Here is a 26,857-nt window from a genome sequence, read left to right as displayed (position 1 = left end):
TACTGGGGGTAGGGGGTCACATGATAATACCGGATAATGATGGCATCATTGCTTTAGGCCTGGTGGTTAGGACACTTGACTGGTAACCTGGGATCAAGAGTTCGAATCTCGTCTCCAAACATTCTTTCCTTTTCAGTCATGGGGGCTTAAAAATATGACTTTTAGTTTAATTATTTGTTGGAAAAACGGTAGTCTAAGAGTTGACGGTGGGTGATGTTAACTAGCTGTCTTCCCTCTAGTTTATTACTTCAAAATTAAGGACGGCTAGCATAGATAATCCTCGAGTAATTTTGCGCGAAATTCAAAAACAAAAAGACCTATAACCGAAATAAAGATATTTAGTCTTTTCTTTGAGATCTGTGTAATTTAGTAACAAATACAATAAATAAATGTAGCTTTACTTTAGCCTCATCAACTGGTACTTCGTTAGGTTAAAGATGTACAAACCTTAAGATTCTGTTTTAAAATATTGTCGATCCGTGGATCGTACCAACGTGGCTTTTATATTGCCATTTTAACAGCTAGTCTGGATCTTTCTAAATGAGGAAGTTCACTTCATTCTACTTACAAATAAGCAGCCTGATAGATGTAAAAATGAATGCTAGAAAACACAAAATGTAGTTTTGCTTCATAGTCAATGGTGTATGCTTTTTTCGACGATAATGAACATTAGTTTGCAAATCCACAATATGGAACCATAAGCACTTCAACGGATTTTGTATAAATTGTTACACGTTGTCCTTGTAATTCAAAATAAATTTGGAGACTATATTTCCATTCTCTTTGAACACTGCAAAGCACATTTGAGTCTTCCAAACTGCTAGTTTCCTTAAATTTATCCATCAACTTTTCTACAGCGCTGTTACAGATGTTTTTTTTTCCTCTCTCTAGATGGCGTGCATTAATTTAGTAGTAACCTTCATCTAATTTCAACCTTCTCTGCCCTAGAGCAGTATCAATTCGACCTTCTCATGCTTTGACAACACCATGGTCAGTCACGTATATGAAATTAAGAAAGGTAGTAAATTATCTATGGTTCCAGACATCTTGTACACCTTGTATATTGCTCGAAGTTTTTTAAAGTTGTAGAACTACCGAGTCCCCGACATGCAAGCCGTTTTAGTATCGCTAAGCCTAATTACTGAGTCAAGTGTCGACGGTAATATTATTATTACATTAAAAATACTACTATTTATTTTATTTGGTTTATATCAAACCCAAGATTTGGAAAGTTTGTACAATTTTCTGCGTTCTTCTTTTATATTTTATTCATGCTGTGATCTTACCTTTTTTTTTAAACATATTGTTAAACAGGTATAATATTGTTAAAACGTAAATGCCGTCTCTATAGGTTGTTGCGAAGTAGAATACTACTAAAGACGGTCAAAATGAAACATTTTATAGTTATAATAATAAAATATTTAAATGTTTTACTTTCGTTTAAGACTTTATGTAAGTTAAATATTCTGTAAATAATTGATATCATTAACAATGCATTGACGATTATTAAAGGCTAATTTCGGATTTACCCCTCGTATTGAGAAAGACGTTTTGATTATAGCAAAATTTCCAATATCAAACTTATATTGTAAACATTTTTTTAGGTTCAATATGGAAAATTTATATACATCATTAATTTCTAGTAGTATTAATGTATGTGACAGGGCATTTTAAGTATTTAGATAGCACTTTCCGATATTATTGTACCGATTAGGAAATATAACTTCTTAAACTCATAACAAACGTGCAATTATAAGTAGATTAAAGTAATAGATTCTTTCTACGTCATTTTTAGGCTTATTCGATATATAAACTATTTTCAAATTGTTCTTACTTCTTTCAAAATAATGAAGCGTTAAAAAGTAATTCACGCATATATTTATCGAATAATAAAAATAACGAGCGTAACGAATACTATCACTTGATTTCGGAGAATTGAAGTATTTATGCTATATTTTTATATAATGTTAGTATTTTTATAAAATTCAATTATCATAATTTAATTTTTTTCCAAATAACTAGATCACAATAACTGTCATCTTGAGGCCTACACTAATAAAATTGTTTCCGATTGTTATTCGTTGAATAAACCTTAAATAATAAGTAGAAAATGTATTTACATTTAATTTTAATTAAGATATATAATTATTTAATTGAACTTTACTTACAACAATATTTATTTAAATCATCGTAAATCTGAGAGTTTAGCAGCTAAAAAATCGTATTTTGATACTTGCGGTTAGCAGAGCACAAATAATAACTCAATTGTGCAGCTATGTGAATAATAACGAACGAACAAACGTTATATATAGAAACTAGTTACAATATCATATTTTTGTTGAGTCGTTATTTCGTTATTTTTTATGGTGACACGTCCAAGAAGTATTAAAAAATTCTTTTCATACAAAGTGTTTGGAAGATTTCCATTTTACCTGTAAAGTATTTTTGTTATCAAATAAGACTGAAGTGACGTTATAAAAGAGGGCTAAAAAATACGACATAACGACTTTAAATTCTGTCTTTAGTTCTTGAATAGTTGTTATGGATAGTAATAAACGTAAAGGTTAAGGTAAAATGTGGCTGGGACTGTCAAGGAGCACAGTGCGGAAGTATTAGAGGGTTAAGATGTGGGCAGTACACTACCACAATCTTCAGGTTTGGTCTAATCCTTTTTCCATTTCACCGAGGTCGTCTACAAAAATAGTAGGATCACAAATCCGCCCAATAACAGCCAACCTGTTGCCCAACGAGCACATACGTAGAGTTCCAGCTTTCCGTAAATGGAAGTATGTCAGTGGGCTGACGAACGCAAGGGGGCCTTATCTGGTGCATGCGCACTATTGGCGGCTTTGGTCTGGCGAACTGAAGATCTCTAAAGAAGCATCAGACGAAAACACGTGAGAACGAGAGACGTGACAATTGCGTCTCTCGAGGAATGATTGTTTCAGTTTGAGTTCCTGCTTTATTTACTACAATTTTAGCAGCTTTTCTAAGCTGGACAGTTACTGAATGAGCGTCATTTTTAAATTGATTTTGGAATTAAAATATTACAAGAGCATAACAGTGCTTCGCTATGGAAAACTTACAGGATCTAACCCTTTCACTGCAATTTTCGCAAAGCTAAAATATTCTAGGTTTGACGTCACAGAACCCATAAAAGTAGATTTTTGCGTAAGTAGACCTCAGATATACTTTATAACCCTGCTTTAACTACCAAACGATTTCTTTGAGAAATTTGACGATTGATTTACTGTTTAAGAACATCAATAATGCTATGAATTATTTATCTAAGAACTGAAAATAATTAAATATATATTATATTTAATTTTTAAAGTTAATTATTAGTGAAAATATATTATTTTTTAATTTAACTGTGTAAAAAAATGTTTAGCGCATTAACAAGTATATTTGAAACATTAAACAAATTAGTGCTTGAAATAGTTATTTTATAACAAAAAATAATATATTTACTATGACGTTTTGTCTATATGCATGTTTCTGTCGTGCTATTGTAGACAAATATTACATTTTTAAACAGATTTATTAGTTAATCCAAGTAATTATTTAACGTATAGAATGATACGTGATTGTTGTAATTTCAAATACCTTATTTTGTATTAAAGTTTGTTTGTTTGTTTTTGGAATTTCGCACAAAGCTACTCGAGGGCTATCTGTGCTAGCCGTCCCTAATTTTGCAGTGTAAGACTAGAGGGAAGGCAGCTAGTCATCACTACCCACCGCCAACTCTTGGGCTACTCTTTTACCAACGAATAGTGGGATTGACCGTCACATTATACACCCCCACGGCTGGGAGGGCGAGCATGTTTAGCGCGACGCGGGCGCGAACCCGTGACCTTCAGATTACGAGTCGCACGCCTTACGCGCTTGGCCATGTTGTATTAAAGTGCCATACGTGAACTTTTACTTTTCTGAATTGAGAAATGAACATATTTATACGTGAATCACAGAAATTTGTACTTTTCTTTCAATCTGACCTTCTAATATGCATTTGGGCAGTATATATATATATATGTCTAGGATAGAAACTCCTTGAGGTTCGATTGTAGTCGTCCCTATTTTGAACTACTGACCCCAGGGGCTTTGAACCAAATAACGGGGTTGGCTATCACCTCTAAAACGTGTCACAGCAGACAGTATACTATATATACACTGATGGGAAGTCTGTCCAGGATCATCGCGGCGTGAAACTTGGACCTTCCGATACACAGCCAAACTAGGCCATGTCCAGCCTCTAGGAACTAATAAATGAAATTGACTTCGAATATATTTGCATATAGAAGTAAGTAACTTCTAGAACAACTTACAAAACCCGGTAATGTTCTTGTTGCTACAAAGAAACTGACGTTCAAAATTTCTGTAAGTTTTACATTGTTAAGAACTTCCATAAGTTTTACCCAGATTGTTCAGTATTTTTGTAAGTTTCACCCACATTGTTCAGAACTTCTGTGTGTTTTATTCACATTGTTCAGCATTTCTATAAGTTTTACTCATGTTCAGAACTTCCATATGTTTTACTCATGTTTAGAATTTCTATACGTTTTACTCAAATTGTTCAGAACCTATGTACGTTTTACACTGTTCAGAACCACTGTAAGTTTCACCCACATTGTTCAGAACCACTGTAAGTTTCACCCACATTGTTCAGAACTTCCATAAGTTTTATCTACATTGTTATGAAATCTTCCTCATTAGAAGTACGAGTTTATGGAATTCCACGTCGTAGTGTGTATATAGTATTTCACTATGTTTTAAACAACAAAAATATACCTGATACTGTATAGTTCCCTTTGGATAACCCAAATCATACCTGTTTTACGAGCGTTGGTGCAGCATAGGGTGTTGACATAGCTCACAACATCCCGCGTTTTTTAACATTTTTTTCATGTAGAGCACCCATAAAGGCCGGAAAGGGGGCAACTGATCAAGGGCCTGGACAGATGTTGCTATTTCTTGTGTAAAACAAAACTACGCAATGGGCTCTCTGTGCTTTGGTCACTGCAGGTATACAAACCCTATATTAAACATTATGAACTCGGAGACTTACTCTCCCCTCCTCCCTCCCCCCAGTGGCACAGCGCTATGTCTGTAGATTTACAACGCTAGAAACCGGGTTTCGATATTCATGATGGCCAGACCATAAATAACCCATTGTGTTTAACTTCAAGTAAGGGGTGGGACGTATGGCTGGATGGGAGGGACACATTTTTTACTTAAATTTGAGATAAGAAACAAAAAAGTAATTACCCGTTTCCTGCTCTTAATAAACTGTTATAACAGTCAGCAGTCCAGTTCTATGGGAACATTAACTGTTTTGCTCCGTGGCCTGGAATTGTTGTCGGTGGGCCTAAGTGTATCCTCATTCACCCAACACATTTTACCATAGTATAATTTCACCTACTTCAAAGAAACAACTGTTCATTTGGAACAAACTTGAGAAACAAGTTACTGATGTCATTTACTTAGGTAATTGTAGATTATAGTTGTTATATTATAATCGTCATAAATAATTAGTTCGTAGCGTGAAACTTAATTATGTAAATGAAAAAAAAACTTATTAGAACGTGCGAATTACGTTTTTTTTTGTAACCTGTCTGGTAAGAATTGTGTACTCCAGTCTCCTCTTAAGAAACAGGAGTTATAGCACCACGGAATGTTTAGTGTTAACGTTCTGCAGCTCTCCGTAACAATGAAATAAGCTAGTCTAAAATAAGGGTGATAACAATTACTTGACGTGATTTTAGTCACAACTTTCAGGTCTTGATTTCAAGTAATTACGCCACCGTGTTCACATGTCTTTCGGTGAGTACTGTCACTTTTTGTTAACCCTAAACTTTACTACCTTCCTAAGACAACGTAAAACACATGCACTTACTGGACATCATGCTATTCTTTTCCAGTAGCAGTGTAGCTCAACGATAAAAATAAAAAAATACATTTTGAATATTTTTCACATTTACTAAGAAAATGCCGGAAAGCAGGATGGTGTTAACTAAAGAACAACGTAAAACACGAAATATCCTTAAATTATATCAGAAGTTTCGGTGTTTAAATGATGAGCAGTTTATGTCAGTTTAATGATACAACCCAGAAGTATTTATTAAGAAATATATGGTGGTTAGTGTAATTAAAAGGAGTTAGTTTTTATATGCAAAAACGGCTCGTTTGGGCTGAGAAAACACTTTACATAGAAGAGCGAACAACGTTTCGACCTTCTTCGGTCATCGTCAGGTTCAAAGCCCAAACGAGCCGTTTTTGCATATAAATTTCTCAACAAGTGGGTTTCTCGTCATCACTGAAGGAGTTAGTTTGTTACAATAATAGCATTGGGCGATTAGAAGGAGATTTGAAGTTTTGGGTCTTCATCGATTACTTCGACATTTATGAATGTAAGACATCCAAACCATTTAAACAAGAAACTCCACCACTGAATCATTTTATTTGATGGAGCTCTTTGTGTTTTGTTTGTAAGCGTAAAGCTACACAGTAAACTGACTATATGTGCTCTGCCTGTCGCCGGCATCAGAGCAAGAGTTTTAACGTTATACCTCGTAGATTTGCCACTGAGTCACCTGGGGAAGGGGAGTTTGACTGAAGATTTGGTTTGGTATTGATTTCGGAGGGTCAGGTACATTTGACCTCTAGACTCGATGATTTGGTTTGTTTTGAATTTCGCGCAAAGCTACATGATGGCTATCTGCGCTACCCATTGCTAATTTAGCAATGTAAGACTAGATGGTGGGTATCCAGTCACCACCGCCAACTCTTGGGCTACTCTTTTACCAACGAATAGCGGTATTGATCGTAACATTAAAATGCCCCCCCCCCACGGCTGAAAGGGCGAGCATGTTTAGTGTGACGGGGATTCGAACCCGCGACTTTCAGATTAAGAATCAAGTGCCTTAACCACCTGGTCATGCTTAGCCAACCTCGATGGACCCTCTCCTGTTTTTCACGGATTGTTTGTTATTGGTGAACTGCCCCTCCGTTTTGTTGTAACGATACCTCTGGTGTTTTACTTTATATTTTTAAATATGTTTTGATTGTTTTGTTTTAGAACAAAACCATATTGGGCTATCTGCTGTGTCCACCGAATTTTAGTATTGTAAGCTTGTAGATTTACCGTTGTCCCGTTGGGGACTTTTATATATGTATGAATTATGTTCGTGAACTTATTGGTTGAAATGTGCCAAAGGAATTAGTGTAATTTAATTAGGATATTTTACTGGTTGTAGAAATATTAGATTATTTGCGATTTCTGAGTTATAAAGACAGAGGGCTGACCGAGTCAAATATTCATTATTTTATTCTATAAGTTTTCTTTCATATATTTCAGATGTAATATAGTTAATTAACGTTTTTCTTAGTTGACCATTATTAACAATTTTTAAAGGATTTTCTGTCTTACTACAAACATTCATAGCTAAAACGTCATTTTGTCTTAGTCGCATTCAAACTAGAATGAACAGTATAAATGCTATTGAAGTTTTTCTTCGTTTAAACATGTAAAACAACAAGAATCGACGCCAAAATTACTTGAATATAATAATCAATAAGTGTTGCTTGAGATTTTCAAATTACCGTAATTATATTAATTAGAAAAAGTTTAGGTCAGTAGGCTGGTTGCTCAGGCAACTCGGAGAGATCTCTCGCGTGCGCTACGTTTTTGGTTCAGGAATATAGAGCCAATAAATAAGTGGTTCGACACCAGGCTTTTGAGTTGTTTTTTTTTCAGGAAATGTGCTTGTGGCTTTCTTTAATGTTATAGAAATGTTTTTTTTGCATGTGGCATGTATTTCAATCACATAGTAGTAAACGATGTTGAAAAAAACTCTCCGGATGGGAGAGAGAAGTTTCTGGTGTTTCGGAAGTTTTAGAAAATGGAATGTAAGAAACTCTGTCACGTCAACTGCTTATTAGTATTACTGGGTTCTCTACACATTTGTCCTTTTATTCTACAGTAATTACCTTAAAACCCCCGGTGATATTACTGTGGTTTTGGTTGTTGTTAAACGCAAACTTACACAGTGGGCTATCTATCCACTAGGGATATGGAAACCCAACTTTTAGCGATGTAACCCTGTAGGCTTACTGCTGAGCCATTGGTGGTCAATATTGTTTTGAATCTGCTAATAAATTCGAAGAGCTGTATAAAAGAGACATCATTTCTTTTACCTTAATCAGATGTCGGACCAGTCAGTAGTGTAATATGACGAAACGGTGTAGTCAGTCGTTAGTGTAATACGACAAAACAGTGTTTAGGTGATGATGATTCAAATCAGATAGGGCAGTGCACCCTTTAGTTTGACACGTTGTTTTTTTTTCTCATTCACTATGTTAGTTGGTTTAATTGGGAAAATAGGTTTTAGTCTTTCATAATTATCACACACACTATAATACGAAAAGTCACACCCAAGAGTGACTTTACATATTGTACAGATAATTGTTGTGACCTAAAGGTTCATAGTTTACAGTGTTCAGTGTGGTAGTTCGTTATAGTTTCTTATTTTTAAACTAGTGATAATAATCACATACTGAGTTATACGGCCGTAAAACCATAGTTAATAAACACAAAGTTAACGAAGCATTTAGGAACTTTCAAGTCACAAGGTAGGATGACCCACTACAGCAGACTGGCGACTGAAATACGAAACAATTATATTGTTATGGACAATAAGCCGCAGGTAATTTCAGTGATTAATAAGCTTTGTAAAGGAATGCATTGACTGGTGTGTTTCAAAAACTACAATGAATATTCTTTGAACCACATGTTTGTAAAAACTAATAGTACAGAAAGAAAAATAAGCTATATAAAATTTACCCTACTTCATTACGTCATAAATACTGTAAGAAAGTAATAAAAACTTGTGAAAAATAAGTATGGTGCAGGGTAGTAGAGTCAGAAAGTAAAGAAACAGGGTATGGATGAATACTAAAAAAAAACATACAAAATCACTACATGGGTTTTGGTTTGGTTTGAATTTCGCGCAAAGCTACTCGAGGGCTATCTGCGCTCGCCCTCTGTAATTTAGCAGTGTAAGACTAGAGGGAAGGCAGCTAGTCGTCACCACCCACAACCAATTCTCGGGTTACTCTTTTACCAACGAAGAGTAGGATTGACCGTTACATTATAATGCTCCCATGGCTGAAAGGACAAGCATGGTTGGTGTGGCAGGGATTCGAACCCGCGACCCTCAAATTACGAGTCGAGTGCCTTAACCACCTGACCATATCTTTCCAATAGTAACTTTTATCTACAACTGTATGTTGAATTCCTATCCGTTACTTGAATTCAGGTTTGGTTTGGTTTTTTGGAATTTCGCACAAAGCTACTCGAGGGCTATCTGTGCTAGCCGTCCCTAATTTTGCAGTGTAAGACTAGAGGGAAGGCAGTTAGTCATCACCACCCACCGCCAACTCTTGGGCTACTCTTATACTAACGAATAGTGGGATTGATCGTAACATTATAACGCCCCCACGGCTGGGAGGGCGAGCATGTTTTGGCGCGACTCGGGCGCGAACCCGCGACCCTCAGATTACGAAGGGCACGCCTTAACGCGCTAGGCCATGCCAGGCCCTAATTCAGGTTTGAATAAAAGTATTTAAACTGAATAGTGCTATACAGTCTTACAGTAGCGAATAACCGTAAACTTGTAAGATTGACTCAATACTTATTGGCTAATTATGCAGGGAGTTTTGTGTGATTATGTGTATTATCCCTACCTTGTTTCTGTACATTTTAGCATTGTCACCCATTGGAACTATATACTGTTAATATTATCAGTTTTGTCACTCTCTCTAATTTTCAATAACATTGGAGGCGTGAAGCTGTAATGGTTCTACAGGACTGTACAAGTACCCAGAGCACTGGACCGACTTTATAGGGATGTTCACGGAACACACGCCTTCACCTCAACTCCCTGCATGTGCATACAATCGGCTCCACTACATACTGGGATCACGTTGATTAATAAGGAGCATATTACATAGATCACATATCATTAAATATGATATCACGTACAAACAGATAGCTGTCAGGCTCAGCCCCATTGAAAATAAAAAGAAAAGTAGGCCACTATATAATGTATTGTTTTGATAATAAAGAAACTGGTGCTTTTCAACTCAGACATAAATATGTACACAGATCTGTCAGTTCCATGATCTGCTTGATACTTTTCATATTAAGTTATACTGCTTTTTCTTTATTTTTTACTGAAGTGGTTTTGGCAAATACCGTGCTTGTCCGATGAAAAGTCACAAATGGTCGTTATGAAAGAACAATTTGTACTGTCATCTGTTGGTCAGAAACGAAACTTATTTATGAAACATGAAAATAATGTATGCTTATAAACTGAACTCACTGCTAAGTAATAGTTTTCCTTTTTATTATTCTCCCCATAAAATAAGTGTGATAGAAGAACAGAATAATATTACTGTTATATAAGCTGTGAAACACACAATAATGATAATTATATTTCAAATACGATATATAACTCAAATTCAGCAGTTATTTGTAAGCATCACAGGGTAATAGATTGAATGCGGTGACCATTATTTTCTTGGCTTATCCTAGATATTAACCAGTACGTTTCTTGGTTATAGACTGTTCCGAGTACTTTTAAAATACTTTCCATCGTACGAAAGCTATTGCAAAAACTTCACTCATATTTTGGCTAGTGTCAGAAAAAAGAAAAAGAAAGATGAACACTGGATCTTTATTTAGTTCCCAGTTTTCCACTTTAGTAACACTTTTCAAATGACACTGGAAATCTGAGACTGTGAAACACTATAATGGCAACTAGGTGCTCAAATAAGGCTATAACTCAAATTTAACAGTCATTTGTGAGCATCATAGAGTAACAGATTGAATGCGGCAGCCATTTTTTTTCTCTTCCCATCCATACATACCGTGATTAGTGACAAGAATGAATTGGCCAAAATATCCACTCATTGTTATTCGTTTGAAAAGCCGAGTTTATAAAGTTTTCATTGGTACTTTCCTTAACCATCGCGCTTTTTTTTATTTAAATCATATCGTAAATGAGCCAAAGTTGAATTAGGAATGCTAAGTTAGGAAAATCATTAAGGACTACAACTACTTTGCCTAAATAAAGACTGTTGTTGGCTTTAGAACATTCGTAATCTTACCTCCACCGCACACCATTGTTAATACAATATTCGTTGTTGCTTAGTTTGAACAGAAACGTAAACAGTAATCTTTTTCTACTGTTTCAAATGCGTCGTTGGCAGTGGTTGTGACTGACATAGTGTGGTTGGTATATTTTTATTGTTTTAATATAGATGTTTGTTAAAGAATTCACGACGTTAGATATGGAAAGATCGTGAAAATTGGGAGTCGAAAAGTTTCGAGTGATATGTAGAAACAAGAGTACAATAAATACGAGAAATCAGTGGCGATTGAGGTGGTTTAGTGAGTATTTCACGAGTTCAGTGTCACGAAAGCTAGAGTCACAGTGTTTATTCTGTCGTTCTATTACTCGGTGAGTTAGCGTGTGTCTATATTAAGTAAGTTGGTCGTTCGTGCCATTAGTATCGGAATCTCCATTGAAATGTTGTTTTTTGGTGTTAGACTTATATTATTTTTGAAATTTATGTTGAAAAGTTTGCTTATGAAATAAGGCCCACAAGTAACGTTTATTAAAGAAATAAGTTTTCTTGTTATCGTTGTGTGGACTTTGTATTATTTTAAAGAAGTAATAAAACATATTCCATCTAATGATAGAACACGTTACACTATTTTATATTTTTATATTTGAAAACCTCCAATAAAGAATGTGGTGTTAAAAATAAAACAGGCCTAATAGTAATGTATTACAACAAGGCCTATTTAGATGGGCCCGGCATGGTCAGGTGATTAAGGCACTCGACTCGTAATCCGATGGTCGCGGGTTCGAATCCCTGTCACACCCAACATGCTCGTCCTTTCAGCCGTGGAGGAGTTATAAATTGACTGTCAATCCCACTATTCGTTGGTAAAAGAGTAGCCCAAGGATTGACGGTGATGACAAGCTGCCTTTCCACTAGTCTTACACTGCTAAACTAGGGACGGCTAGCGCAGATAGCCCTCGTGTAGCTTTGCGCGAAATTCAAACCGAACCAAACATTTAAATGACTTATATATGCTGTTACCTCTACTTTGTATTTTTAAATTATTTTCCATCACTTTGATCTTGATGTAGTTGTTACGCGGTGCTTTCATCACCTCTTGAAAAAGGAGTGTGGTTAACGTGTCCAAACTGTGTAGTCCAGAGCTCACTGTTTGGGTCCATTTAGTACACAAACATGCTTCTCCATCTGTGTAGTCCAGAGCTCAGTGTTTTGGTCCAGTTGGCACACAAATATGTTTCTCCATCCGTGGTTTTGAGTCAGCACTATTCTGTCAGACCCAAAGTAACTCAAGATTATAAACTGCTATGTGTAGGTGGCGTTTATGTAAATTTGCCCGAAGATTCTTAACAAAGAAACCTTTTCGAACATTTTAAAATAGTGCGACACTCGAAAACCTGACGAAGAACATTGGCTCGAAACGTTTTACTAAATAAAAATTTCACATGTATTTTTTCAGTTTCGGAATTTTATTTACTGTTTACATCAAACGTGAACTATAGGTATGATTCTGACATAAAAATGACACAACCATTGTAAGACGTTGTTGTTATTGCTTCTTATTAAACACAAAGCTAGACAAAGAGCTATCTGTGCCCTGCCCACCACAGGTATCGAAAGCCGGTTTCTAGCTTTGTAAGTCAGCAGACATATCGCTGAGCTACATGGGGTGGTTCCCCGCTGGTACAGCAGTAAGTCTACGAAATTACAATGTTAAAATCAGGGGTTCGTTTCCCCTCGATAGACATAGCAGATATCCCGATGTGGCTTTGCTGTAAGAAAACACACTGGAAGATGAGGTACAAAAGTTCCGTATTGTTAGTTGCTAAATATTCCAAATATAAGAGTAATTCGACTACAACAAAGCCTTAGTAGATGCAAAGTGTAGTAGCTAAATATTCTAAAATACATTGTAAGGGTGACTGAGGTACAACAACGTCTCACTCGATGTAAGGCACTATTACTAAATATTCTAAAAGACACTGTAAGAGTGACTGAGGTATAACAACGTCTCACTCGATGTGAGATACTATTGTTCTTAGCTAAATATTCTAAAAACATTGTTAAGGTAACTGAGGAACAACAACATCTCACTCGATGTAAGGCACTATTACTAAATATTCTAAAAGACACTGTAAGAGTGACTGAGGTATAACAACGTCTCACTCGATGTGAGATACTATTGTTCTTAGCTAAATATTCTAAAAACATTGTAAAGGTGACTGAGGTACAACAACATCTCACTCGATGTAAGGTACTGTTGCTAAATATTCTAAAAGGCATTGTAAGGGTGACTGAGGTACAACAACATCTCACTCGATGTAAGGTACTGTTGCTAAATATTCTAAAAGGCATTTTAAAGGTGACTGAGGTACAACAACATCTCACTCGATGTAAGGTACTGTTGCTAAATATTCTAAAAGGCATTGTAAGGGTGCCTGAGGTACAACAACGTGTCACTCGATGTAAGGTACTGTTACTGTTTCTTCAGTAATATCAAATTCAAGATGTAACATGTCTCTTTCACGTGAGGATATAAGAAGGTATAATTTTGGCGGTGTTTTTTCAGGTTACACGACAGCAAGTTTTGCGATATCAAAATCAAATTGTTAATCTCAGTGGGCGCCTCGTTTACCGTACACTGAATTATGGTGTGGGTGCCCACGTTTTAGCACGCCCAGCTGATGCGTGAAGAATGCTCGACGTTGCATGGTAGCCAATAGAGCACTTATTATATATTTTTTCTTTTTTATAAAGCAAAGAAATGTAGATCTATCTGCTGTGTTCACTGTAGGGAGTCGAACTGTGGATTTTGGTGTTGTAACTTACCGCTGTCCCCTAGGGCGACTATTAAAATTGCCCTTAGCATTGAATGTAATCCCTCCACTTTCTATACCTTTGCATATTTTAAGTTATTGAGTGGTCTACAGAAATTCTAATATGTAAGTAGTATAAAAAATCCACGTAACATTAAAAATTAACTGATTATTTGTCCGATAACCATAATGAGCACGTACAGACTTATCTCGAGCTCAGCGGTAGGATATCACAAAAAGTGCAGGGACGAATTAGGTAAGAAAATTCGACGGTTTGGGTTATAAATAAAATATCAATTATAGAAAAGAGATTACCAGATAGTGGTGAAAATATCTATATTGGTGTAGGCCTGGGACACAAGTGCATATTGTGTTTATACAGGTCAACGTTTTTACTACCTATCTGTGTTTTATACTATTTTTGTGCTTACATAACTGCTTCAGTAGGTAAAGATAAGTAACAAACAAATGACTGAAATTAAAACTAGCTAGACATTGTCTTTCTTTCTTTCATTTTTATCAATAGACAAGCAAACTACACACTGTTTATCCAACCTGCTGGACAAATAGCCACGGTCAAAATTAAATATATGTAATATTGTCAGTGAAAAATATACAGTGATGTTGGAGGTAAACCTGAAGAAATCAGTGGAACGTATGCACAGATATTGGAGGTAAACCTGAAGAAGTCAGTGGAAATTATACACAGATGATGGAAGTAAACCTGAAGAAGTCAGCTGAAAAACTAAAACTTGATCGAAAGTTTGTGTTTTATGAGGACAACAATTCCAATCACAGATGAAAAGCAACCCAAGTGATGACGAGAAAACCCACTTGTAGAGAAAAATATATATGTAAAAACTGCTGGTATCAGTTGAGAAAATTTGTTATGTAGAGGAGCGAACAACGTTTCGACCTTCTTCTGTCATCGTCAGGTTCACAAAGAAAGAAAGAGGTAAATGACCGATAACTGACCACATGTTTGAAGGGGGTTGTGTAATTGAGTGTAGGAATGTAGAGGGCGTGCTTAGATGTTTGATCATATTTATTAATATAAATATAAAGGTGTTCCTTTGTTTTTTATTTTTTATTTTGGGCTTGAGTTGTAAAAGTAAGGCTTCTTTAATTTTGCGTTTGTTTATATTTGTTTCTTTATTTAGTATTTGGGTGTTTTTTATGGTTATGTTGTGTTTACTTGATTTGTAGTGTTCGAAAGCGTGTGAAGGTGACTTTTTGTGTTCTTTGAATCTGGTTTCTATTTTACCTACTTGTTTCTTCAATATAGAAGTCGTGGCAGTTATCACATTGTAGAGAGACTTGAAAATGGCTGTTCCTCGAAGACATCTTTCAACTTACAAGAATTGGATAATATCTGCAAGCAATGGGCAAAAATATTTGCATGATACTGTGTGAAGCTTGTTCAGGGTTGTCCAAATCGACTTTCAGTTGTCATTGCTGCCAAAGGAGCTTCAACTAAATATTAATTGTTTAGTAATGTTAGGGAAAGACTTTTGTAACACGTGTTTTCAATATTTTTGTGGATATATCACTAAAATGAGTAACACTGCACCTTTTGTTCTTTGTGGTCTTTAGAAAAAGGTCTGAGTTTAATATAATAAATATTTTTGACAATTTGAATGACGTCTTCCAGAAGATAACAACTAAAGTTTAACAGCAGTGTAAGACTAGAGGGAAGGCAGCTAATCATCACCACCCACCTCCAACTTTTGCGCTGATATTTTAGCAACGAATAATGGGGTTGACTGTCATCACATTATAACGCCCCTACGGCTGAAAGAGCAAGTATGTTTGATGTGACTGGAACTCGAACCCGCAATTCTTAGATTACGAGCGGAGCACTCTAATCACGTGGCCATGCTAGGCCTCAACTAGAGGTTGTATTATTTTAAAATTCTGGTTAAACTAAAATCTGGAAGAAAAAAATCATATTTGTTCTGGATGTCCGTTTTGCTGCAGCGCTCGATGGAAAATCGAGAAGCAACAGTACCTGTGTTAAGAAAAGAAGTCACGAATGTCAACAGAGTAAAAAGCGACAGAGTCTGTGGTTAAGAAGAGAAGCCACGAAAGTCAACAGAGTAAGAAGTGACAGTGGATGGGTTGTGAACAGAAGTCACAAAGGTCAACAGAATAAGAAGCGACAATGGATACGTGGGTTGAAAGTATAATCCACAAATGTCACCAGAACGAAAAGCGATGGTATATGTGTTTAAAAGTCGTAACGCGATCTAGAATAATAGATTACCGCGTGGAGTTCGGGTACTTTCCATTTAAACAACAGCAGAATGGCGTAGATAATAAGATAATAAATGTTTTACGTCACGCCTAGCCCTTAGTCACGTGAGTTATGAGAAACTTCCCTGAAGTACAAAATGATGCAAACTTTAGATTAACCAATACCTTTCTCATGTCATTTGTAAACCTTACAGTTTTATTGAAACTTTTCCACGAACAACAACAGGTTTTACAGCATAGTTTGAATTACGGTGTGGGTGTCAGGAACACTAAAATGCTCGTGTTCTTGCGCGTGGGGTACATGGACTTATATATACAAAATGGTGTAGGCGTATCCGTGAAAGTGAAGTCGTCCTTCGGATGCTTTCCCACAGTGCCCATCTGTTTCAGTTTTATTTACTTTGAAGTAAAGAGATCCAACTAATTCGGACATAACTATTTACCTGGTAGCTCAACAACGAAACTTGAGGGCTCGAAGAGCATTTTAGGCAACCCTCAACTGGTTTGGAATATTATCTAGATTTCTAAAATAGAGAAGTGGGCGCAAGGTCGCCCTATTGCTTCATTCTCATGGCACCCAGGCAGCGTAAGCTTTAAATTTAAGTAATATGTTGTATATCTTGACGTCTAGAAACTACTGACTGTGTCCAAAGAACTCATGAAAAAGTTCTCTACGTGAGTATTTTTTTTCTAGTGCAGATAAGATCCTGTTGTGAAAAGAATTAGAAACTCAGTTGCGGTATAAACAAAACTAAGGGTGAAATGTGACAGCTACAGGTGTAGGATTTAGGATTTCTGTTGTTCTTTGTATCTGGTTTCGTTATTAGGTTTATAAAATTGACAACCATATTGATACTGCATACTGGGAAAGCGCTTTTAAGCAAGCAAAAAATAGTTACAGCAGCAACCGCTTTTCTCTATTTCTGTGAACATACCTTCATGAATGTGTATTTGTACACGATTATATATACATACATACAAGAAACTTCAATATGAGGTGACATAGTTTTAATCTCTGTTTACGGAATAAATGTCTTATGCCCATGCTGTTTCTTCTAATAAAATGTAATTTCTGCATTTATTTTTTTAATCTTTATCGCATTTGTCTTCTTTTCCTTTTTGCTGACACCTACACAAGATGTCCTTTCAGTCTCACACCAGATAATCGGGTGTGATCTTTAGCTGGTAATCACTTCTCAACTCTGTTATACCGTTCTACATGGAAAGTCAAGGCCCGATTAAGGGGTTAACCTGTTGTTTTGTAATTGTTCATTAGCAGGTAGACGTTTCACATGAACCTGTTGTTTTGTAATGGTAACAGTTCAGTTCTGAGATCCAGGTTAGGTTATATATGTTTATTTAAAGGCTTGAAATTCTACACATCAACAGTAGCATTGTTTCTGAGTGTTGAGAAGGCTTTATGTATTGAATTACAACTGGTTGAGTTGTGAAGAACAAAGTCATACAACTGGCTATCAACTGGTTGAGTTGTTGTGAAGAACAAAGCCATACAGCTGGCTGTCAACTGGTTGAATTGTTGTGAAGAACAAAGCTATTCAACTGGCTGTCAACTGGTTGAGTTGTTGTGAAGAACAAAGCTATTCAACTGGCTGTCAACTGGTTGAGTTGTTGTGAAGAACAAAGCCATACAACTGGCTATCAACTGGTTGAGTTGTTGTGAAGAACAAAGCTATACAACTGGCTATCAACTGGTTGAGTTATTGTGAAGAACAAAGCTATATAACTGGCTATCAACTGGCTGAGTTGTTGTGAAGAGCAAAGCTATATAACACTAGCTATCAATTGGTTGAGTTGTGAAGAACAAAGCTATATAACACTGGTTATCAATTGGTTGAGTTATTGTGAAGCACATAGTGATACAACTTGCTATCAACTGATTGAATTATTATGAAGCACATAGCAATACAACTTGCTATTAACTGTCGAGTTGTTGTGAAGCACAAAGCTATATAACACTGGTTATCAACTGGTTCAGTTGAATCAAAATAGAAGTTCAGTGTTGTTAACGAAGCAGAATTATTGTGAATTAATTTTAAAATTACAAAATCCTTATATTGTGAAGTAACTAGAAAATGAGAGAACCAATAGAATGAAAAATCCAAATGGTGGTAAAAATTGGTAACATTGACAGTTAACAAAATAGAAAATCCTAGCATTATAAATGGATGTTATAACATTGACAGTTAACAAAGTAGAAAATCCTAGCATTATAAATGGATGTTATAACATTGACAGTTAACAAAATAGAAAATCCTAGCATTATAAATGAAGGTTATAACATTGACAGTTAACAAAATAGAAAATCCTAGCATTGTAAATGAAGGTTATAACATTGACAGTTAAAAAAATGTAAAATCAAAATTATTGGTGAAGGTTATAACATTGTAATGTGATTAACATTTCTTCATCTTGTGTATTATAACAATTTATCAGATGTTTCTTGTCAAGCAGTAACACATTTATATTTATAATATACTACAAATGATCTTCATGTTTAAAGCCCCCATCCCCCCACTGATCACATTATTACATTTTAATACGCCTCTTTTTCTTTTCAGGAGAATCCAGAGTTTCATGGTTTCGATGCTTTAAGAAATGAGGAAACGGAAAATTCAAAATATATTTTTTGTAATTTTCAATTTTATGTGACATTTGTATGGACTAAATGAAGTGATTAATCTCGAGAGAATTTAAAAAAAATATATATATATATATATATAAAGGTGATATACAAAATGCCGGGAAGTTTACTTGGTGTTAATTCAAAAGTTCGACGGTCTAATTCAACACGATCTGACCGGTCTGACGTCAGCAGTGATTCCAGAACCTCAGCAAAGAAAGTAAGCTTTAATAAGTCTGTTAGGGTTAAAAAATATCCTCGTAGAACTGAAACATACGTTAACGGTGACATATATAATGAGAAACTCATTCCAAATGACGTCAGTCCCGAAAAGAAATTCTGGTTTAAAGTGTATAAAAATCTTCATAACGAGGAACCCAACATAGAACAAATTCGAAGAGACTTCCATCACTCTAAAGCTAGTCATGATAACCTGCGAAATGGTTTCGGAAAGGGTAAGTTGAAGCCAATTGTAGAATCTAGTAACTCACCAACAGGAACATTAGAGAGAAGACGTGTGTCTGTTGGCACGAGCACCAATCCAATACATAACAGCGGAACTGTTCAAAAGGACGCAACTCACAATAGTAAGTTTAATTCTCGTCTCCCACAAGTGAAACAGAACCACGTTAAAAACATTGTTGAAAAGTTTAACAAAGAAGCACTGCTCCGATTTGAAAAGAAAAATGACCAATCAGGAAGATCAGCTGATTCAGAAATGAAACACAGCCCCATAGTGAAAGAAACTGTTAAAATGCCTTCTCATCAGATGGATAATAATGAAGAACCTTTGGAAGAAACAACCCCGACCAAAAACAAAATCATTAACGGGGTCAAAGTAATATTTGGAATGACGCGTTTGAAGAAAAATGATGACGAAAACCTAGTAGACACTAAAAATAAAGAAAATACCAAACAAAATGCTAGAAACAACTACATTCGAAATTCAGAGGTTTCGAGTGACCCAAAAGGCCCATTTACAACCAACGTTCACATAACAAACGAAAACTCGGAGGACAGGCCTCGTGGACGCATTAGAAGAAATTCTTCACCGACCCGGAAGTCACTAGATAGAAGAGCTTCCCACTCTCACCCTAAGCCTGTTGATAATGAAGTAAACAATAATATGAAGGGTGCTAAAAGCGCCGACATTTTGAGGGATCCCTCTTTAACCAGTTTAGACACTGAATTATGGGAGACTGGCGAAAAACTGACACTTGACAATAAGCGTTTTGAAACCTCTTTGACCAAGTACCCAAGTGGTAGGCTTTTCAAGACTTTGGAAGAAGGTGAAAAGGTTTGGGAAAATCAAAGAATCAGAAGGATATACGAAGATCAACAACTGTATTTGAATAGCCGACGAGCCAAATCTTACGATGACCTGTCTTGTATAATAGAAAAAGAAATGCCTGCAATTAAACATCACCAAAAACAGCAGGACAAAGATCGATCACTTGATAGTCTTGTACGCCAAAAACCGTCGAAACCAGTTAAGAAAATTATGAAAGACAAAGGAGTTCAATGTAGTAAAACTTGTCTTTCAGAAAACTATGGTGGCACATTCGAAAATGATGACCAATTAAGGGTTTTTCGATCAAAAGGTGGATTTGTTTCGGCTTACAGTAATGTTCCAATTCTAGAAGAACAGCAGTCAGCCGCGAAACAGCACAGGAGGAACCAGATGGACACGAATTATGTAAATAATGACATGATCTTCAAGCAAGTACAAAAAGAGAAGGCGCAAAAGTCAAAGGGAAAGAAGAAAAATAACCTGAGTGAGAAGTTTCGATCAGAAAGTTCGCTATACGATATCCCTTCTAGTAGACTATATGCTAATAGTACACTTCCTTCAGAAGAATCATCAAGGAAAGTAAAGACTAAAAGCAGTTCGTTTGGTTTCAAACTGAAAACAGGATTTGATGTAGAAAATGAGTATGAAACCTTCCATGAAAAGACTATGAAATTTAGGCCTAAAGACATTAATTCTAAGAACTGGTACGATTTAGACTCCGAACTTCATCAAAAAAGCTTTGGAGGCAGCCTTTACGATACCAATGACGACAAGGAATCAGATTTCTCAAGTGAAGCTAGCAACCTTTATCGTGAAAACATAGCTGCTCCCTCATCTGTGATTCGTGAGATCAACCCTCAGAAGCAAGAAATTAGCTACGAAAACGTGCCCTACGAAGATAGTGGACGAATTAAAAACGTGTCTGTTAGTGGAGGGTTGTGGTCCAGGATGGCAGAAGAAGACTATCGTCGAGAAATGGCGCAAAGTGACGTTTCTTATCCATCTGGTGGTCATGTTGGACATGAAAATAGCATAACTCTAACACGAAACGAAAAGAAAGACTCCGCAAATAAACGCGCTTTTACTGTTGACAAACAGATTCCAAAAGAAAAGGAAAACCAAACTGGGGAAGTCCGTATTTTGGTTAATGGTAAAGATATCGAGGATGTGGGCTCCTTTTCCAAAGGTCGATTTCATGCCACTGACTCACATGTAAAGTCCAGTCACTCAGATCAGCATGTGCCAACCTCTGTACAAAGTGACCCTTTATACGTCAGAGGAGGTCTTGCAGCTGCTTATCAGACCCGCCAAAAGGCACGAGTACGTCGTAGTAACAGTTCGGTCACAAGGCCCAACAGTAAAGAACGGAAGAATCGTCACCATGGAAACATAACTGGTTCTTCGGCTGCTTCTGGTGTTTCCAGTTCGGATAGCGATTCAACAAGACATCATAAGCCACTGGTCATGTACATTCCTGGAGTTAGTCATTACGAGAAGCGAGCGAACGAAAACGAACAGCGAAACTCGGTGGCGCATGTTTTCCGGAGTCGGTCCATGTTGTCGCCTAAGCCAGGAAAGTACCAAAGGCGGGGCCACAACAAGAACAAACAACATCCAGATGATAGCTCCGACGTAATTTCTGAAGAAGCAGACACGTTGTCTCCTTTAAAATCCCCTAGTAAAAATCGTAAATCGAAGACAACTGATGGGGCCAAAAGCCGCACTGATATTCAGCGGAGGAATTCGATGCCAAAAGATACGAAATTTAATTGGTTCAAGTGGAAGGTAAAAGTAAAACCATCACGTGAAGTGATGTAAAAGGCCAAATACATTAACTCATTATATCAAGACACCTACTAGTTAGTACTAATCTAAACAAATACATGGTGATTAGGTTTAGTACTTGTGTGATAATATACTTAAAACGTAACAGTTAATTATAGTAATATGATGTTAAATTTGCAGTTGGAAGTAGCACTCATAACTAAACCAAATACTTTAAGAGCATATAAAAACATCGTCTGTCGAGTTCGTCAGATAATAAAGTTCAATCGAGTAGGTGTATGTTAAAGTTTTTTCTTTCTATTTAGAATGACAGATGCTTCTTTTTTAGTATTGTTATTTTCACTGCATTGTTTTTACTCCAGTGATACCACACACATCTTTATACGACTTGTAACGGAATCACTGTAGTTTGTAACTGTACCAAGACTTAAAGAATTAACTTTTAGAAATGCTTGACGTGTATCAAAACTAGGCTCTAGTGTAAATATGGTTCTCTGATACCAATTCCAAACTCTGATTCGTGTAATCTGTAATAATAAATAATATTTAATAAACGTGTATTGTGTGTGAATACTAGGACCAAGCACGAATGTAATCTGTAATAACACTATGAACTGACTTCAGTGTAAACTGTTGTAATATTGCGCCCTCACGTGAGAGTAATCTTTATTAATACTAAAACTACTGACAATTATAATCCATATTAAGATTGAGAACTCACATGTGTAATGTGTATTAATACAAGAATGTGGGAATAAATACTAGGATATGATATAAATGTTATCAGTATAAATTCCAGAACCTGATATGTGTTGTATGCATTAATACTAGAGACAGCTACAGTGTAATCTCTATGTATATTAGTGCCTCATTTTAGTATAATTTGTATCAATACTATGACGTTCTATAGCTGTAATACTGTGCAACTGTGACCTAACATGAATGTAATCTTTATTAATATAAGGATTCGATGTGAGAGTAATGTATATTAATACTGGGAATCGATAAGAGTGTGCTTGACCTATAACGTTATCAAGTGTTAACGAACACACGTGCTAAGATGACAGTAAACGTTCAAGGTAACTACTGAAGGTATGTATGTAAGGGTTAAAACATTGTCACAGTGTCAATATCCATATAAAAAAATGGTATGTTTCTGGGTATAGGACGAGTAAACAAAACTGGATAAGTGAATACACTTTCTATATTGTATTCATTGACTGTTAAGAAACAATACAGAATGTATTAACTTATCTCAAAAAAACTTGTTTATGCATTCAACCTATTTTAATCAGTGAATAATATGGTATTTCAACCACTTAATGAGAACGTTATGTAATCTAATATTTGAATAATGGATTTTTTTATAGACGCTGTAACAGCTGTAGATGCATATATATTTATATATAACATTATACTACAACCACCCTAGTGAAAGGCTAGTTTGAAGTCTCTGTGATTAACCAGCACGCTTAGCAACAAACATTTCTTCGCACCTTTATTTTAAAAGCTGTACAGTTACGAAATGTGGAAAGGTTGGAACGTTACAATGATGTAAGGGTGTTTTAAAGTGTTGTTCGGAATAAAATTTCTTTCGCAGTCATATTAAGTAATTATGGTTATTTTTATTTTGAATGTTTCGTGCAAATGTGGAAAAAGTACAGAAATTTGTTTCTCCCTGGACTTGTAACAGCTTATGTTTGATATACGTTAAGATAGCTGTGTTGCATTTATACACTGTTAATATGGAACAAAGAACTACACAGTATAATATTGCTAAGTTGATCATTTGTAAATATATAGTTTATAAACCTTAAATGTTTATCTTAGTTAGCAGTGTTCAAACACTAAATCAACAGGGTCAAAACAGACCTCTTTGTATGTCCAGCTCATGAAAAAAATTAATTGTGTATGTTGGAATCAATAAAACATGACTGATATTGTAATTTGGTGTGAATAATAGTCATGATATTTCAAATAAATACTTTTTCCATGGACTTTTGGTTTAATTTAAATTATTTTTTATTATAAATGAACTTCAAAAAAGGGCAAACTTTATTCAATAGCAGTTACGTTCTCCAAAATGTACCCAACAAGAACAGTGTATAAAAACACTTCATTCCGCTTTCACGTGAGATAGTTCTTAACAAAACAGCCGAACCGATATACTCGCTGAGAGAAACTTAACAATACGACATTCGGCCGTCGATGGTAGGCTATTTTCCTTCGCCCCGCGCGAGGAGTATATTACTCAGGGCTGGGGTAATTTCGCTAAAAAGAAGGGATAATTATGAACATTAAATTTTTAAACAAATAACAAACAAAGATAGGTGTCGCATGAGGTGAAGGAAGCATTTTTTTTTTTTTTCAAATCGGCTCTGTAGTCATGGTGTGCCATTGTTTGTTTGTTTTGTAATTTCGCACAAAGCTACTCGAGGGCTATCTGTGCTAGCCGTCCCTAATTTAGCAGTGTAAGGCTAGAGGGAAGGCAGCTAGTCATCACCACCCACCGCCAACTCTTGGGCTACTCTTTTACCAACGAATAGTGGGATTGACCGTCACATTATAACGCCCCCACGGCTGGGAGGGCGAGCATGTTTGGCGCGAACCCGCGACCCTCGGATTACGAGTCGCACGCCTTACGCGCTAGGCCATGCCAGGCCCCTGGTGTCCAATTCAACAGGTGGCTTGACTTATTATAACACTTAAAATTAGGTAATCTATTGTGCTTAACAAAATGTATATGGCAACCAAGTTTTGTCACTCATTTCAAAATATAAACATAACAACCTTACATCACGTAGTTATATTAATTATCAAATTGTATGTTCGAAAAGTTTGTTTAGCTAAATATTTCATCTTCTCTTTTACATAAGAGGATTTTTATTTAGTTTTAGCTTACTTAGCATTACACTAACGACAGTTCACTTTTGAACACATCATATATACAGTTACGACAAAAAGTGTTCGTACCCCTGCGTCCCGAGTAGTTTTTTCTCATAACGTAAAAAGTATCACGATTACGCTAATAGACGTATGATATATTATAAATATTATACTAACACACATCTACATAATGTTTTATGTAAATTAAACGACAAATAAACTGTTTATAAACAAATAACCAAAAATAGGAGGAGTAGAAAGTGTTCGTACAGTTCAGAACGTGTGAAAAAACTGATATTCCCGTAAAAATTTTGTTTAGTTTAGCGAATAAACTACATTATACCATTCTAGAACTAGGCACTGGGTTCATAGATATTGAAATTTAGCCAGCAAAAACTGTACTTCCGGCAATTTAGCGCCGTCTCTGTCATTGAGGTATGCAAGAAAGCATGTAGATAAACCCTTTACCTATTGGAAGAGTATTCTTTGGTCAGACGAGATTAAAATCGAGCTTTTCGTCCACAATGATGTTCGCAATATTTTCCGTAAGAAGGGGGAACGAAATCTTCCAAAGAAAACCGTCCCTACAGTTAAACACAGAGGTGGCTTGATCATGCTATGAGGTTCCTTCAGCTCTTCTGGTGTAGCCAACCTTCACCGCGTCAACGGAATCATGAAAAAAGAAGAGTACGTTGATATATTAGGCACTTATATCAAGAATGATGCTCGGAACTTGCGGCTTGGGCGTCGTTGGATCTTCCAGCACAACAATGACCCAAAGCACACATCGAAATATGTGCAATCCTGGTTGCAGAGGAACCATATAAGCGTTCTGGAGTGGCCATCGCAGTCACCCGATCTCAACCCAATTGAAAACGTTTGGCATGAGTCGAAGACCAGGGTCCATCAGCGTCATCCGAAAAACTTGCAAGAGTTGGAGGCCTTCTGTAAAGAAGAATGAAAAAAAATACCAGTCGAGTACTGTCAAACGATCATGGGGCTATGAGGAGAGATTGCGCCAAGTAATTCACCTGAAAGGCTACACAACTGACTATTAAAGTAGACGCAGGAACAATTTCTGCCCCTCCTATGTTTGGTTATTTCTTTATAAACAGTTTAATTGTCGTTTAATTTACATAAAATTTATGTAAATGTGTGTTAGTATAATATTTATAATATACCATACTTTTATTATCCTAATCGTGATACTTTTTAAGCTATGAGGAAAAAAACTACTCACGACGCAGGGGTATGAACACTTTCTGTCGTAACTGTACATACATACTTAAACCTTAACCTCAGCGTCATCTAATAATACACTGATAAAAATTTAATAACGTTATTTACATTGCTTTCATACAAAAATAAATATAATTGAAATCTTCTTATTTACTGTAATTATTGTTTTTTGTGTTTATTAAAGCATGATACTTTGCTTTTCAAGATTAATAATTTTATTTTTTAAATAATAAATTTTAACTAATATCTGCGTTAAAAATTGCAAAGAATATTTAATAGTCTGGAGTGATTTGTTTTGAATTTCGCGCAAAGCTACAAGAGGGCCATCTGCACCGGCCATCCCTAATTTAGCAGTGTTAACTTAATTTATAATTAACTTATATTTAATTTATATATTAACTTAATTTTTGGAGTTTTAAATTTTTTATTTTATTATTTTTCTTTTTATTTAAATAATCAAAATAAAAAGTTGTTTATAGATGCTGGTATTATACTGGTAAAGACCTGCAAAATATCAGGTCATCCCTTAAGTAACGTCCGATTTTAGGTTCATAAAAAAAAGAAATGATTTCAGGCAGGGTTTGGAGGAAGAGAATGTAGAGAGGGTAGTTTTGATATCTTCATGTGTTTCAAGCTCTTTTCCATCAAGATAGTTCAGCAAACTTCGGAATAGAAGACAATCAGATGGGGCAAGGTCTGGAGAATAAGGAGGATGTGGAAGGTTTCTTAGTCTAGCTCCTCAGTCTTTGCAGATGTGATTCTTGCTGTGCATTATCCTGTTATAACACAACACCTTTACGA

General features: G+C 35.8%; 1 protein-coding gene across 4 annotated transcripts; it reads left to right on the top strand.

The window, feature by feature from the left end:
- Positions 1-948: 948 nt before the first annotated feature.
- LOC143237177 (uncharacterized) lies at positions 949-23,928 on the top strand. 4 transcript variants are annotated; one of them, XM_076476152.1, is made up of 3 exons: positions 2,840-3,171; positions 14,488-14,916; positions 18,794-23,928. In XM_076476152.1, exon 3 carries the CDS (start codon positions 18,971-18,973, stop codon positions 21,962-21,964), a length of 2,994 nt encoding a protein of 997 aa, XP_076332267.1. In that variant the 5' UTR covers positions 2,840-3,171; positions 14,488-14,916; positions 18,794-18,970; the 3' UTR covers positions 21,965-23,928. The 4 variants fall into 4 exon arrangements, with proteins under 4 accessions (XP_076332269.1, XP_076332267.1, XP_076332266.1 ...); XM_076476154.1 differs by lacking the exons at positions 2,840-3,171; positions 14,488-14,916 and adding an exon at positions 949-1,159; XM_076476151.1 differs by lacking the exon at positions 14,488-14,916.
- Positions 23,929-26,857: the final 2,929 nt, after the last annotated feature.

The sequence above is a fragment of the Tachypleus tridentatus genome, chromosome 13 (genome assembly GCF_004210375.1).
Source record: "Tachypleus tridentatus isolate NWPU-2018 chromosome 13, ASM421037v1, whole genome shotgun sequence".
Lineage (NCBI taxonomy): Eukaryota > Metazoa > Arthropoda > Merostomata > Xiphosura > Limulidae > Tachypleus > Tachypleus tridentatus.
The sequence above is the reverse complement of the archived record's forward strand: the minus strand, read 5'-3'. Positions and strand labels throughout refer to the sequence as shown.